We start from the raw sequence: 17,200 nt of genomic DNA, 5'->3' as shown, positions 1-17,200 counted from the left end.
AAAGAGGGAGTGTCGAGAAGGGAGCATAGGGTGAGTGTCGAGGAGGGAGCAAAAGGTGGATGTCGAGGAGGGAGCAAAGGGTGAGTGTCGAGGAGGGAGCAAAGGTCGAGTTTCGAGGAGGGAGCAAAGGATGAGTATCGAGGAGGGAGCAAAGGGTGTGTGTCGAGGAGGGAGCAAAGGGTGTGTGTCGAGGAGGGAGCAGAGAGGGAGTGTCGAGTAATATAAATGTACTGATGAACCAAACCTTTCAAATTATAAAGAACTTAATTGAATTTGTCTTATTCTTCTTTAGCAAAATTGAAATTATCCACTCACTGATAGGCTTTAACTAAGAAACCTAGCTTTACGTTCAGCTTCGCTCTCTGTACTCACAAAGAGTATCGAGGATGGAGAATACCTCGAACGAGATCGTGTTTCATGGTGGCACCGTGAAGGTCAAGGTTATGATTGTGTACATATATGTAAGGAAAATGTTTGCCGTTTTTCTAAAAACTATATTAATCGTCAGGAAATTAAGTAGCTGGAGTAATGTGTAATAAGATACTTTTGGATGGATAACAAGACATACCAGTATTTACCCGGCAATAAGCGCAAGGCTGGAAATAGGCCCAACCATAGCCATTGCAGTTCGGCGAAAATGACACCTGATGCTACCTTATTGGTATAACAATGTTGTTGGCTCTCTGGGGTCACTGCACGACAATTTCGTCATGTATACTTGACGTGGCACACGATTTTGTATTGTTTGCTATGCCCTGAAACCTGTGACAGCATTTTTACATTTTCGGACAGCAATAATTTATTGATGACCATGGTTTCAGGGTGATATGAAGGTTTGTTTACGCGGTTTCATCTTTCTCGAGGGCTTCACCGAATGAAATATGACACCTGAGGTTGTAAACCTTTATACAACCATGAAACCAGGGTCATCAATTGTTTATAATACCGAAAAAAAAACAGTAAATTATAATTGACAATAGTAAAAATAGGGTCGAGATATAAGATATCGTTTTTATTACAAACACCTTATATTGTCTCCTCGATTCATACGATTCATGGTCTCGGTATCATACCTTTAATAATGTGTGTTTGTGTATTTGGCATAGCCTTATAATATTCTTTTGGTCCCGGATATGACGCGACAGGTGGCGTTACTGGTCAAGATGAAGTATGTGATTGGTCAATGTAGCGGTAAATGCAAAATGCAGATATGCAGTTTAAAAACGAAACAAAGTTAAGATTGAATGCAAGCTAAATAAGTGGATGTATCTTTTCAAATGACACATTAATAAGATTATATTCCTGATTCAAATGCAGTCTTATTATCACCAAAAATGATTCAAACTGATATTATCAGAGACATATATACAGATGTACTATATATGTCTCTGGTATTATTGCTTCGTAAATTATTTCACCAGCAATTTTACATTATAACCACCAGCATTAAAACTATGTCGTTTATCTTTTTTAAAGATATTTCTTGTTACCTTTACGTAATAATGTGTGTTTGTGTATACACATACATCTGTCTGCTCAGTTTTACTTTAATAATGTGTGTTTGTGTATACACATACATCAATCTGCCCATTTTTACTTTAATATTTTGTGTTTGTATATATGCTAAAATCCGGTTGCAAATAAAAAGGTTAGATGATTTTTCTCCGTGTGTTCAATATCACTTACACAATAACACAAACCAATATTGCATTTTGAATTACATAACAAAAATATATCTACCTGTTCGTAGATGAAAATTTGTGGCCAAAAATGTCAGAAATATTCATAAACTAAAGAAACTGTGATTACCTCTTGTTGCGGCCATGCTGATTTCTCCGCCGCTTTTTATGTTTCTTAACCGCACATTATATCACAAAACCGCTAGTTTATTACACGTATATACAGATTGTATACGCCTTCACAAATCATATAGTTCATATACATATATATGAAACTTTGACCATCGCCTTGAACGAAATGTTAAAACAGCAAGCGTTAAATGTTCCAAAAAGACAATAGGATTCTTAGTGTATAAAACCTGAAATATAAACTAATACAGGTAGGCGGAGAGTAAATGATTCTCAAAACAACAGCATATATCACAGATTTAATAAGTTATTTCTACTGAAATAAATCAATTTACATAAGTACCACCTGCAAGTAGTACATATCGCACAGGTATTGCTAGATGGATGTGTTAAAGTACTGAAACCAGTCTGATATATATATTATATGATAACAAATCTGGTAAATCTTTACATAATATACATCAATTAAGTGTTAGTTATAATTGTACACTGAAGTTAGTCACTAAACTTTATGGTTAGACCGGGATTTAACTTTGATATAGAAACTATGCTGATCTAGCTTAATAAATTGAAGATCGCACAAGCAATAAACAATCATTTGAAATATACACAATTCAATATGTATCTTAATAAGATTTAGAACTCTCTGAGGTAAAAAGTTAAAAGCAGAAACGTGTAAATACCACTAAAAACTGGACAAAGCATGCGAATTTAAAAAAAAACCACAATTCAGTACAAACTGAACAAGACCTGTTTATCCCTGACAGTTTCCTGTTTGTCATGTTTCGTTATGTATGTCCATACCTGGACGGCTTCTCAGCGTCACACTGTTCGGGTCTTTTTGTCATTCCTATTGATTTATACAACGTGGATCGGACAGACCTTTTCCAACTTAAGTATTTACACAAGATGACATTAGAATTTTAAGATAGTGATATTATTTTAAGAAATGGGAGGGAAGGGTAGAGATGGGACGTAAGGAAGTGTGCATATGTCATACCTACATTCTCATCTAACAAAAATTAATGATAAAAACACAAGATTAAAAATGTGCCTTTACCCTTTCTTTGTCAGGATATTTCCTACTAGATTATCAGACTTGATTAAAGTCAAACTAAGACGATATCTGGCAAGTATAGGCGTAAGAATTGTACATGTTGCCCCCATTGCATGATCACAAGAGGCGACTAAATATGGGATTTTAGCATCTTCCTAACGTCGTCTCCCTTGAAAATGCCTCTATTTTAGCCCTAAGTTAAGCGTTCGCCCCTTTGAGGAAGGCTTTGGGATCTGTCCCCTGGCTGCGACGTTGATATTCACAAGCATATTAGTGGGACGACAGGTTCGCCCGTTGTCAGTGAATATAGTGTGACCGGGTGGAGTGTCCTGTTGGATGTATTTGGCAGTATGCTTCAGTGAGGTAGCATTATAAAGCCGGCATTAGTTCCACGCTATCACAAGGAGACAAACACACACACATACATCTCGTACACATGGGATGCCATCCTTAAATGACCATAGCTGTTGATGGGACGTTAAACAATACTAAACCAAACCAAGAATAATAATAACAAGGAAAACTTCCATAGCTATGTGTGATATTTAAAAAAAAAATCGGTACAACGTGTATACGATTTCTTTGACAAAATAGTAAGACATATTTTATTGTATGGTATAGTAAAGTATAGGGTTTCCCTAGTTCAGAAGCGATAGAACATTTACATTTTAAGTTTTGTAAAATTTTACTTAAATTGAAAAAGAAGTACACGTGATAATTTGGTATACGGAGAATTTGTAGGTTTACCTCTAGTTGATACTATTAAAGTCCGTATGATTAGCTACTGGTCTAGGATTTTACAGTAAAGAAAAAAATACATGTAGTAAAATTCGTATATATTACACAATGTCTTTTTATAGTAGAAACATTAAACATGGTTTTAAAAGTCCATGTCTGACATATATTAGAAATGTCCAAAATGAATGTGGTTTAAGTTACATATGGGAAATTTGATGTACTATAAATCTAAACTCGGAATATTAAGGGTCAAACTGACTACAGTATATATGACCAGTACACTCAAAAGTTGAAAAGCTATGTTTTTAATTCGTCTAAGTCTGTGAGTTATAGGACCTTAGAATTTGAAAATTATCTTGAACAGATGGTAAAGACCGGATTATACTATTTAAATCTAGAATATCTCACCATAGACTCGTGGTGGAGTGACGCTCGAGAAGATAGATATAGTAATGGAATGGTTGGAGACGAGTTTCACTATTTGTTAGAATGTACCAGATTTGCCAGTTAAAGAAAGTTTTATCAAGGAGATTATTTCTGATGAAATGAAATCAATGTAATAAAATTTCAATCCTTAATTAATACTTATGATGCTGACTTGCAAAAAAAAAAGAATTTATATTGTGTTAGTAGATCTAGGCGTCGTTTTACAATTTATTCAGTATTTTTGGATATAAAAAGATCGAATCAAAAATATTTTTTGATATCAGTCTAAAAAAGATAGTAACGAGGTGTCGTTTTACTGTTCATCATTTTTTTCCAATCAAAGGTTCGATTTTTTATTATCAAGAAACGATTCTTTTTATGTCAAGAATTGTTTTCTTCTTTTTTTAAATATCAAGAAATCCTCTTTTTTAATATCAAAAATTTTGTACATGAAAAATCGTTATTTTTTTATAAAAAAAACCCCATGTATTGTATACCATCAACACCACTAACAGCACTCATCAGTAGAAAATAAACCTCGTTAATGATTTGAAAGCAGTTACATATGTCATTGATTTTTAAGCATCGATGTCCACAGATATACAGTAAGTAGATGTCATGTGGATATTTCCCATTCTCAATCTAAAACCAAGAGTTATTTCCCCTCGCTTTTCTCACGTGACTTTGTTTTGGTTTGTATGGTTAAGATGGCGGCAAGCCTTCTGGAGAACAAACTGCGGTCTCTCCACAAGTGCTTGACAGCCGGCGATTCCTCGTCACTGGAGGAAAGCGATGGAATCATTTCAGACATCAGTCAATTGTGCCTTCATGAAATCGACGATAAAGAAATTGGTAGTTGCCATGATTATGTTAACCGGCACTTTGCGTGTGTACATTGATGTGCAAGCTAAGCAAATCTATTGACCATGAACATGAACCGGTGTATATTGTCCCAGACAATTATTATTTGTTATGTCTCTGTTTATTAGCAATACCAACTACCAGAAAGTTACGATTAAGATATTCATGATAAAATCAGTCAATCATAGACATAATAAAACTAGTATTCACCCCCCCCCCCCCTCCCCGCTTAAATCAAAATGTATATTATAGGCTTAGTAAGGCATTGTACTTCATATACTATCATCAATGTCAAAGGTTGCATAAAAATTCAGAATGAGAATTATTAAGGCAGAAACATCTTGTTACAGTACTTGCACCAATGGTCATTACTGGTCGGGTTGTATGTAGGACTAAGGTGGGTGGGAGCTCGAGGCGAATGGGTCGATCTTGCTTTCTGCTTGTCAAATACAAAAAGTAAATTGAATTATAAGTACAAGGAAGTGCTGTAAAAGCCTTACCAGGGTTGTGTTGCCTTTTAAAGCATATGCTGACTTTTTAATCAAATTTACTTGATTTGAATTAGCATATGCATGTGGACGTAATCCGAAAGGTTTCGGGTGTTTTTTATAGATTCGACCTTTTAAAAATCTGATATGGGCTTTGGTTGGCCCATATATCAGATTTTCAAAAGGCTGATAAAACGTCAGAAACATTGAGATTAAGGTGCACCGTTCCTGTCAAACTGGTCATATAGGTGCATTGTCCTTATGTTGCAGACATCATTATCGGAAGTTAAAACAATAAAGATGATATTGAAAAGGTTACTTATGTTGTAGCAGTGTTAAATAATAAGAGAGAGTAGTGAAAAATGTCCTGACCAGTACCTCCAACTAGTGGCCTCTCACTATTAACGCAGATATCATATCACTATGTGAAAGGGAAATTCCCATTGACCTAGCTGAGCAATGTAACAAGTATCCTGTACACCTGTCAAGCAGCTAGACAGGGATTCAAACTCAGAAGATCATCTCAGAGTGGAATTTGCTCTTAAGATTACATTGCTGGTTTAAGCCATTGTGCATATTGCACTCTTCTAGTTCAGATGCATAAAATACTTACTGTTGATATGGCTTATGAACAAACTGCAATTACACACCATGTTTAACAATTCTGTAGAATAAGGTTAGCAAATTGAATCTCTTCAAAATTGGAGGATTTATCCAAAGAGCCATTCACTGATCATTACATTTGTGTTTTACAGATCTCTGTTGTTCAGCTTTATTTGACAAAGACAAGGGGATCGTGACATTCCTGACCAAGACAGTCAGCAAAGATGAGGTATGTAATTATTATATTAATGATATTACTGTTTTCTTTTGGGTTCTGCTCAAATTACCTCACTAGCTTTACACAATAAATGGTAACAGCTAATGGACAATAGAAGATATATATAATGTACGGTTACCGGTTGATTGTGGCAGGGAATCCAGTAGGATTAAAATCTCGAGAATCCTGAGAGTGAAAAAGAAATCCTGAGAGTTAAAATATGAAATTAAAAAAAACCTTGAGAGTCAGCAATTTTCAAACAGTTTTTTTCCTTTTTTTTTTTAAACTGATTGTATGTGATTTTACTTTAACTACAATTTCTCATTGTATCTGAATTCAACCTATAATTAAAATTCAACTAGAATAAATTGATATGCAGTTTGACTAATTGAATAAAATTACCTAGATTCCAAACTTTAACAAATGAAATAGAAAATTAGGAAGTATAATGAGTTCCTGAGATAATATATCACAATTTTCAAAATGATATGTGACTTTGTTTGTCTCAATGATATAGTTCCTTGGATGTAAACAAAAGCTGCTGGAGCTGCTATCTGGATTTATACAGAAGATAGAGAAGAAAATTCTGCCTTACACAGTGGACATCAAGGTACCATGAACTGGATTGGATAGCTAGTTTTTTAGGTCACCTGAGACAAAGTCTCAAGTGACCTATTCTAATTGCCTTTTTTCCATTGTCCTGCGACGTCCGTCCGTAAACAATTTTCATTTTCGACTTCTTCTCAAAACCCCTAAACCAAATTCAATGAAATTTGGCTGAAAGCTTCTATGGCTAAAGGTCAACCAAAATTGTGAATTATACGGTCCCCACCCCCCAGTGGCTTGAGGGGCGGGGCTAAAAAGGTTCAAATTGACTGAAATTTCAAAAATCTTCTTCTCTACTCTCAGATATGGTGGAATCAAACACTCTTCATAGATGGAAGGGTGTTAAGGTGCTTTACCAAAATTGTGAATTTCATGACCCAGGGGTCTCAAGTTTGCCCCTGGGGAGGGGGTAAACTTTACTATAGTTTATATAGGGAAATCACATTTTTGACTATAATTTGTTTGATTTCGATTGGAATTCATTCTAACTTGGTAAACATTATCAGCATGGGATAACAGTTTGATGGCATGCACATGTTGGCCCTGACTGAACCCCAGGGCTGATGGGTGGGGCCAAAAAGGGTCAATTAAATTAACTGAAATATTTCAAATCTCAGGTGACCGTTAAGGCCCATGGGCCTCTTGTTTTCTTATTTGTCTATACTATTGAATTTAAATCCATATGTTGATGAAATAGGCAAAACTGATTTGATGAAACAAAATTTGTTATTGTTGAAAATAGAATATGTCAGATAGTTCAGTTGTAACTTGTTTGTGTGATATTATTATAAAAATAAAACAATAGAATCCTTTACTAATAGAATAACTATAAATTCATATTTAATTGTGTAAGACAGCAGTAAATAAAAAGATTTTGAACTGATAACAATAAATAAATCAAACATATGATGACCAGACTTATCAGTACTACCAAAAAGTTTGAAACGTTCATCATCATCAAATCTCCTTGAAACTTTCCGATTTATTGATCGCCTATGATATAGATAAATACAAATTGGTTATTTCTTTGTTGACAGGATGTGTGTGTCTCCCTTTTTTTCCGTGACCGATTTGCCAAAGTCAAGAATGGAGCTGTCCCTGTTTTGGCTAAGGTGATGTGTAAAGCTGTGATATATACATGTTTAACGTCATTTAACCAATCTAAACGTTCAAAAGAGTTTTTCAGTCAGTCTGCAGAGAAGACAAATTAGTAAGTTTAGGAACTAGCTAATAAGTTTTAAATGATATTTACATGGTTGTTTGATTTACCAGAATGAGATTTGCCCATTATAAATTTCTGAGATTTTACATGTGAAAACAACTGGTGATGTGCTGTTGTGATGGATGCATTCATTTTGTGTGGGACTGACTGATTTTGTCTTTGACTTACTCTTTTCATAAACAGTACAGACTACAGACTTACTGGTCCAAAACTCTACAAAATTTACTAAGTATGTGTAAGAAGGTGTCTCCTTCACATTTGACTGCCTGATAACTTGTGACTTTCTGATAACATCATTTATAAGTGTTTTCCTCACTAGTAATGGAGACTATTTATTTCAGTTGTTGGAGCTGACGGCTGGAACAAACATTGGGAAAGACCTCAACATCCCAAAACTAATAGAAAAATTTTTCATGGAACTCACTAAAGGATCTAAGGTGTCATCCACAGGTATATAAATACTTCATTTCTGTGTTAAAGGACATTGTTATTAAATATAGCTGAATTCTGTGATCCCATTAGAATATTTGATAAGGATGATTCAGACATGTTTCAGTTATATAAAATCATTTCTGTCAATTTGTTGAATTAAATGAAATTAATAGTACAATGTATATACATTGAGTGATATACATAAAGTATTTCTGATTGATGTGAATTTGATTTTTGGTGAAGGAGAATATATATCTTGAGTCATATGAATTTGATTTTCGGTGAAGGAGAATATATATCTTGAGTCATATGAATTTGATTTAAAGTGAAGGAGAATATATATCTTGAGTCATATGAATTTGATTTAAAGTGAAGGAGAATATATATCTTGAGTCATATGAATTTGATTTTAGGTGAAGGAGAATATATGTATCTGAGTGATATGAATTTGATTTTTTTTGAAGAAGAATAAATATCTGAGAGATATGAATTTAATTTTCAGTGGAGAATATATATCTAACTTATATGAATTTGATTTTAGGTGAAGGAGAATATGTATCTGACTGATATGAATTTGATTTTTATTGAAGAAGAATATATAACTGAGTGAAATCCATTTGATTTTGGTGAAGGAGAATATGTAACTTATTGATATGAATTTGATTTCCAGTAGAGAATATATATCTTAGTGAGATATGAATTTGCTTTTCAGTGAAGGAGAATATATTTGTGTTGCTGGGTGTAGTAGCTGAGGTGTACCCAGAACATATGACTAGCTATGCGGAGAGATTCATAGGGTTGTGTGTTACATCACTGAAGGCCGAGGTAACCTTACGGAAATAAAACTTAAAGATGAACATTGATCCCATCAATTTTAAGGGTTTTTCAAGCTGTTGATTTTATCCATTTGCAATTGAAATTTATTCACATTTCGGTCAAATTCCCAAATTTTTTAGATTAATCATAAAAATTTCTTCCTAATACACCAATTTTTCTGCCAAAGGGAGAGGATCCGGAAAAGGTCCAATTCTAAACAAAGGAAAAAACACCTGCTTTTGTTTTTAATTATTAGATAAATGTTATATTTGTACCATTAATGATTAAAATCAGGCTAAAATTACAAATAATGATTATAATCAGGCTAAAATTACAAATAATGATTAAAATTAGATATAAATTACTTAAATTTGGTAAATTAGCTTGTGTACGTATTGTTGGAAGTATGTTAAATTTCATCTGATTATGACCTTTAGTAAAGATCGAGTTTGATTAATTAGTTTGACTGTATTTACCCTTCAACTGACCTTTCTGACAGAGATCCATCCATCAAGATTTAAATGTTAATGGAATTACAGTGTATCTTTGATGTGCTCTTCAGAGGTCAAAGGTGAAGGTTACTAAGTGTATTCACTGAAATATCGCACAAAATATATAATATTTAGCTCACCTTGTCCGAAGGAATAAGGTGAGCTTATGTCATACTGTGGCGTCCGTCCTCCATCCGTCTGTCAACACGATTGACTTCTTCTACATAACCGCTGATCAGAATTTAATGAATTTGGTAGGAAGCACCCCTAGTTGGGTGGGATTCAAATTTATACAAACGATGGGGCTGACCCCCTGGGGCCTGAGGGGCAGGGCAACAGGGAGCCATTTTACTATATTGCTATGAATGACTTACTTTTTTGTTTTAGTATTGTATTTTTGAAATCGTTGAGATCCCCAACCCCATAACCATATAGAGCATTGTTAGGAATCAAAGATAAACAACATCATGATGGAAAAATAGGCCAGTGGGTCTTTCCACACCCCTAGAGACTCTGTAGTTTCTTTGTTATATCTTTAAAACTATTGAGATCTCCACACCAAAACTGTATATACATATAGCATTTCTGGGCATCAAGAGATCAACAATATCCTGTTATAGGCCCTAGGGTCTTTCACCACCCCTAAAGACTTGGTTTCTTTAAAAACAATCATTATAAACAATCCCTGGGGACTTTTCACACCCCTAGGGAATCTGAAGTGGACTTTGTTTCTGGGTTATATCTTTGAAGCATTTGAGATCCCCACCCCATAACCATATATATCATTGTTAGACATCAACAAATGCAGCTATTAACAAATTGAACATGAACATTATTTTAACATTAGGTCAAATCAACCAGGTGAGCAATACAGGCCCTCTGGGCCTTTTGTTTGTGATGTTGTCAAATCTATTCCCGCAATTAAACTTTTCAATGTGGAGAATGTTTGATGATAAAGAGTTAAGGTAGTACTTTATATAAGTTATATTAACAACTTGATTCCTGACCTTTGTCAAGTTTGAATTAATTGCAAGTTCATTTTTTGAATAAAGTAGGACAGGTTGTGTGTAGAATTTGATACAGAGCCCAGGGGTGTAGGCCGCATGGTTTCCTGAGTGATATAACAGGGAAAGGTTTTATAATGAAATTTGATAAAACGTTATTAGAACTTTGAGCGGTGTTGTCAGCAGCTATTTGAGTAGTACAGGCCCAATTGACCATTTGTATAAATTTTAGATGAAATGTCTGTTGTCAGATGACTGCTAAATCTAGGAAGGCAGAATTGTCGATCATAGCGGGCAGTTTATCTGGTCTGACATCCTGTCTCGTCAACTTTACCCAATCTGCTGAGGAAAGTAAGTATTAACTTAGTATCAGGGAATATCGAGTAAATGTTAAGTCCATCATCATCTGAAAGTGGCCTATTCCATCGTCCTACAACCATGGTCCATCCGTCCACCTGTAAACAATTCTTGTTATCGATAATTCTTCATTTCATGTCAGCTTCGTCTTGTTATCAAATAATTCAAAAGAAAGGAAAAATAAAGAAAAGATAAACCTAACATAGAACTAGAAGCAATCATTTAATGGTGGGCACCAAGATCCCTCTGGGATTTCTTGTTATAAGTTTGAACAGACCATCCACACACTGTCATAGAGCCATGTTCATAGCAAGATCTGTCCCTGTATCTTCAGTTTTACCAGAAGGCCTTTTCTGTGTTTGATGTTCAGGTTACTTTAAAATACAATTTTTCAGTCCTGTTATACATGTTGAAATTATAAACGGCTTCATATCAAAGATATCAGCTTACTTTATAGGTCAGAACTTAAATCTATAATGACACTTTTCATTCATTCCTACGTGTATACTTTAGGATGGTATTATTTCAGGGTCTCAACAGTCCTATGACATATTTAAATATGCTCGGATGGCCATAGACCCCAAGGTGGATTACACCCGTTACCAGGTGCCAAGTGCTGGTTTGAAGTTGTTTACAAAGCATGCTGCACAGTTCAGCCTGTATCTCATAGAGGACTACCAGGTAGGTATTGCAGCACACAGTTCAAACCTGTATCTCATAGGGCTCACCTTTGACCCCTTCAGCATGGTGTGCATTGCATCAAAGGAGCTGGCGCTGTAACCAATAAAAAGTATCATTACAACTGATAATTATAGTGAAATGACTGGAATCAATGGAAACTTTACCATAACAATGTCTTTGACAGGGAATGTATGATAAGTTGCGTTACTGGAGCCGCCATCACAACCGTGATATGTTACACCTGGGGCTGTCTGCCATAGAGGCTTTCTTGGGACAGGTAAGTATACCTTGTGTTGCCTTTATGGATTTTGTTTTCATTTTCCTGATTTATTTTGTTAATAGATATTTTCTTTGAAATATGTTGAGAAAATTTCTTCCATGATGTCTTTATTGACTTTTGTATAAATTTGATATCTTCAACTTCTTTTGCGATATGAATACAACGTATAATGATTGTTGAGTAGGTAATATTGCCTTACTTCTACATAATGTATGGTCGTTGGTCAGATATCGGAGATGTTGGTGACGAGAGCTGAGGAAGGTCATAAGGAGGGAGCTGTCTTCAAGGTAAGATGTATAACATTTAGGATTTACAGTTAAAGATGTATTTAACCATTTATAACAAAAACCTGCTGTAATTACAGTTAAATTCAAGAAAATATAAAATAAAAAAAATAAAAAAACGTATTTATGAAGGAAGCTGTAAGCTACCTGTCTGGTACAAACATTTTAGACAGTTAATATTTTACTCAATCAGTTTTTACAATGATTGTAAATTGTATGATATGTTACATATATGTTAGTGGTAATTGGTATTATTTATTTGTGCCTATACATGTATTAACCAAAGGGGAGTAATAGCAACCGATAGAGATAGGTTGACTGATTTGTCAACCTATGTCAACTTAGACTCTGAAGATTCTTCAAGTTTGATTTTCATCATCAGTTGTTCATACTGGAGTTTTGAACTATGAATCTATTCTTGCCTGTGTAATTTCAGTTCCTTGTGCAGGAGTTTCGTTTATAATGGCTCTAATCTTGTCTTTGTGTTTTTAGTTCTTCATACAGGAGTTTCGAACATTGATGAACAATACATCGGCAAGTGCCAAGGAGGTATCGCTTGCCATACGAGGCTATGGTCTACTGGCTGCTGTATGTATATGAAAATTCAGTTTTAAAATTCATATGTTGAATAAAAACGAAAATTTTTTTAATTTCTCAGACTTTTAGATTTAATATATGAATTAAATGATATATGATGTGTATATCTAATTTCAACAATTCACTATAACAAATCTAACTTATGTCAATCTTACAGTATTTCCTTTGTTCCTTTGAATATTTTCATACAATTTGTTACAAAAAAAAGCATTATAAGTATGGTTCTAGGATGTGGATTGTTATTATTGCAGCCATGCAAGACATTTCTGAAGCAAGCAGACGTACAGTTCATGTTTAGTGAGATGATGTCCAAAAGTGAACAGCAATTTCTCAGGTATAACATGTTCAGCTGTTTTTGTCTTGTCAAGTGTTTTGTCTGAAAACAGAATGATGGGAAGGTGTTGAAAATTCTCCTACATCTGTTGAAAAAGGAAAGGTTATGTTTGTCAAATCAGTCAAATTAGTCAAATATATTGTTGAGTATAAAGACATTGTCAGTTCACCCTCAATGTTAAATGTTGTCAGTTCACCCTCAAGGTTAAATGGTGTCAGATCATCCTCAAAGTTGAATGTTGCCAGATCATCCTCAAAGTTAAATGTTGTCAGATCATCCTCAAGGTTAAATGTTGCCAGATCATTCTCAAGGTTAAATGCTGCCAGATCATCCTGAAGGTTAAATGCTGCCAGATCATCCTCAAGGTTAAATGTCGCCAGATCATCCTCAATGTTAAATGTTGTCAGATCATCCTCAAGGTTAAATGTTGCCAGATCATCCTCAAGGTTAAATGTTGTCAGATCATCCTCAAGGTTAAATGTTGCCAGATCATCCTCAAGGTTAAATGTTGTCAGATCATCCTCAATGTTAAATGTTGCCAGATCATCTTCAAGGTTAAATGTTGTCAGATCATCCCCATGGTTAAATGTTGCCAGATCATCCTCAAAGTTGAATGTTGCCAGATCATCCTCAAGGTTAAATGTCAGATCATCCTCAAGGTTAAATGTCAGATCATCCCCAAGGTTAAATGTTGCCAGATCATCCTCAAAGTTGAATGTTGCCAGATCATCCTCAAGGTTAAATGTCAGATCATCCTCAAGGTTAAATGTTGCCAGATCATCCTCAAGGTTAAATGTTGCCAGATCATCCTCAAGGTTAAATGTTGTCAGATCAACCTCAAGGTTAAATGTTGTCAGATCATCCTCAAGGTTAAATGTTGTCAGATCATCCTCAAGGTTAAATGTTGTCAGATCATCCTCAAGGTTAAATGTTGTCAGATCATCCTCAAGGTTAAATGTTGCCAGATCATCCTCAAAGTTGAATGTTGCCAGATCATCCTCAAGGTTAAATTTTGTCAGATCATCCCCAAGGTTAAATGTTGCCAGATCATCCTCAAAGTTGAATGTTGCCAGATCATCCTCAAGGTTAAATGTCAGATCATCCTCAAGGTTAAATGTTGTCAGATCATCCTCAAGGTTAAATGTTGTCAGATCCTCCTCAAGGTTAAATGTTGCCAGATCATCCTCAAGGTTAAATGTTGCCAGATCATCCTCAAGGTTAAATGTTGCCAGATCATCCTGAAGGTTAAATGTTGTCAGTTCACCCTCAAAGTTGAATGTTGCCAGATCATCCTGAAGGTTAAATGTTGCCAGATCATCATCAAAGTTGAATGTTGCCAGATCATCCTCAAGGTTAAATGTTGCCAGATCATCCTCAAAGTTGAATGTTGCCAGATCATCCTCAAAGTTGAATGTTGCCAGATCATCCTCAAAGTTGAATGTTGACACATATTTCTTGTGTTACAGTCAAGATGAAAACCTGGAGGAGAGGATGTTTAATTTGCCTAGCTATCTAGAAGCCCTTGGTAACATCATCAAACAGCTTGACGAGGTATGAAGATGTACCTCCTCTTACACAAATGTCATTGGTGTTGTTGTAAAATAAAGTGACCTTCCCCAACACTGATGTTAGGTTGTGATTCTTGTACAGGACATGTTCAGAAAATCCACTTAGTATGCCAAGTGAAAATGCATAACTGAAGTTTCAGATTTCTCTGCTATATGAATTTCCCCTCATTGGGAATATTTGTGGTGAATTTAATATTTATAAGTATTAGATGACCACAAATATAGAATAAATAAAATGAATTCACTGTCAATATTACCAACTTTGCCGTATATATTTCAGTTTCAATAACAAATATTTTCTATATTTCTTCAGATTTCAGAGACTTATGCCATATCTCTGGAGCGCCTGTTGGTACTGTTGATTGAGAAGCTTCCCTCCCTCCCACAGACACACTCCTTCATCTGTCTCAAGTCCATACTATGGCTGCTCCTGGCTGTGATGCCCAAGGGCACGACATTCCAGCAAATAATGTCTGGTGTGGGTAAGTATAACCACATTATAAGGACAAGCCTAGTAAAAGTTACATGTAGCATGTGAGAATTTGTAGCCACATTTCTGTTGTCCACTTCATTACTTATTTTCAACACTGAAATTAGTTTCACTGAACAACAGGCTCTGCATATAACTTAAAATGTTGGACTCCCAACTTCTGCAGATATTTTTTCTTTAAAATGCAAGAATTTGCAGCTGTATATACAATAGTGTTAAAACTGAAATATTCGTTGTGTATGAACTGTTTCAATTTTTGATGTTTAATATGGAACCATGAAAATAAATACAATGAATCTGGTTAAATTGCTAGACTACATAGTATGTGTATTAGTATTTACGAAAAACTGTCCCATTGTCAAACTTAAAGAATTTTTCTCTATTATCACATTTCTGTATCAGTACTCATGCGATATGGCAAACTAAGAAATCATCCCTCTATTGTCAAATACAGTGTTAACAAAGCATTTTGATTACTTAATTGCAACTGGACATCTTTTTATCATTGCAAATCAAGTTATGATTACCTGTAAATATGCGCCCTTAACTGGTTCATCAATATTTATTAGTCCCCTACCTGTAAAACCAGGGGGACTGCAGATTTCCTCCCCATCTTTCTGTTCTTCTGTCAGTCTGTCCACTCACTTTTCTGCACTTTTCTCAGCCATGCTTAAAAGTACATTGGTGAAAGTTGGTATGTAACTTCAGTATGAGTAGCTACATGTGCAGATGAAGTTCCAGGTTAAGTGTTTTTGGGTCAAGGTCACTATTTTTAACGGGGGCTGGTAGGGGACATGTATTGCTTAATAGCAATACTCTCTGAATGCTTGTTTAATTTAGTTCAAACTGACTGAAGGTTTATCATATATCTGCAATAATTGTCACATTACATTGTGTACTGTAGTTTTCCAGGGCCTGATCAGGACCTGCTCCCACCCCCCTGTCATAAGTATTCCAGGGCCTGATCAGGACCTGCTCCCACCCCCCTGTCATTAGTATTCCAGGGCCTGATCAGGACCTGCTTCCACCCCCCTGTCATTAGTATTCCAGGGCCTGATCAGGACCTGCTCCCACCCCCCTGTCATTAGTATTCCAGGGCCTGATCAGGACCTGCTCCCACCCCCCTGTCATTAGAATTCCAGGGCCTGATCAGGACCTTCTCCCACCCCCCCTGTCATTAGTATTCCAGGGCCTGATCAGGACCTGCTCTCATCCCCCTGTCATTAGTATTCCAGGGCCTGATCAGGACCTGCTCCCACCCCCCTGTCATTAGTATTCCAGGGCCTGATCAGGACCTTCTCCCACCCCCCTGTCATTAGTATTCCAGGGCCTGATCAGGACCTGCTCTCATCCCCCTGTCATTAGTATTCCAGGGCCTGATCAGTACCTGCTCCCACCCCCCTGTCATTAGTATTCCAGGGCCTGATCAGGACCTGTTCTCACCCCCCTATTATTAGTATTCCAGGGTCTGATCAGGACCTGCTCCCACCCCCCTGTCATTAGTATTCCAGGGCCTGATCAAGACCTGCTCCCACCCCCCTGTCATTAGTATTCCAGGGCCTGATCAGGACCTGCTCTCACCCCCCTGTCATTAGTATTCCAGGGCCTGATCAGGACCTGCTCTCACCCCCCTGTCATTAGTATTCCAGGGCCTGATCAGGACCTGCTCCCACCCCCCTGTCATTAGTATTCCAGGGCCTGATCAGGACCTGCTCTCACCCCCCTGTCATTAGTATTCCAGGGCCTGATCAGGACCTGCTCTCACCCCCCTGTCATTAGTATTCCAGGGCCTGATCAAGACCTGCTCCCACCCCCCTGTCATTAGTATTCCAGGGCCTGA

At 36.1% G+C, this 17,200-nt stretch overlaps 1 protein-coding gene across 1 annotated transcript; it reads left to right on the top strand.

The window, feature by feature from the left end:
- Positions 1-4,736: 4,736 nt before the first annotated feature.
- Positions 4,737-16,737, top strand: LOC117335449 (DNA-dependent protein kinase catalytic subunit-like). Its single transcript, XM_033895457.1, has 15 exons — positions 4,737-4,881; positions 6,134-6,210; positions 6,716-6,808; positions 7,842-7,916; positions 8,368-8,476; positions 9,171-9,283; positions 11,021-11,120; positions 11,656-11,807; positions 11,992-12,084; positions 12,315-12,374; positions 12,864-12,959; positions 13,220-13,302; positions 14,769-14,853; positions 15,184-15,352; positions 16,311-16,737. Exons 1-15 carry the CDS (start codon positions 4,737-4,739, stop codon positions 16,400-16,402), a joined length of 1,542 nt encoding a protein of 513 aa, XP_033751348.1. The 3' UTR covers positions 16,403-16,737.
- The last annotated feature ends 463 nt before the right edge of the window (positions 16,738-17,200 follow it).

Source organism: Pecten maximus, chromosome 1 (genome assembly GCF_902652985.1).
Source record: "Pecten maximus chromosome 1, xPecMax1.1, whole genome shotgun sequence".
Lineage (NCBI taxonomy): Eukaryota > Metazoa > Mollusca > Bivalvia > Pectinida > Pectinidae > Pecten > Pecten maximus.
The sequence above is the reverse complement of the archived record's forward strand: the minus strand, read 5'-3'. Positions and strand labels throughout refer to the sequence as shown.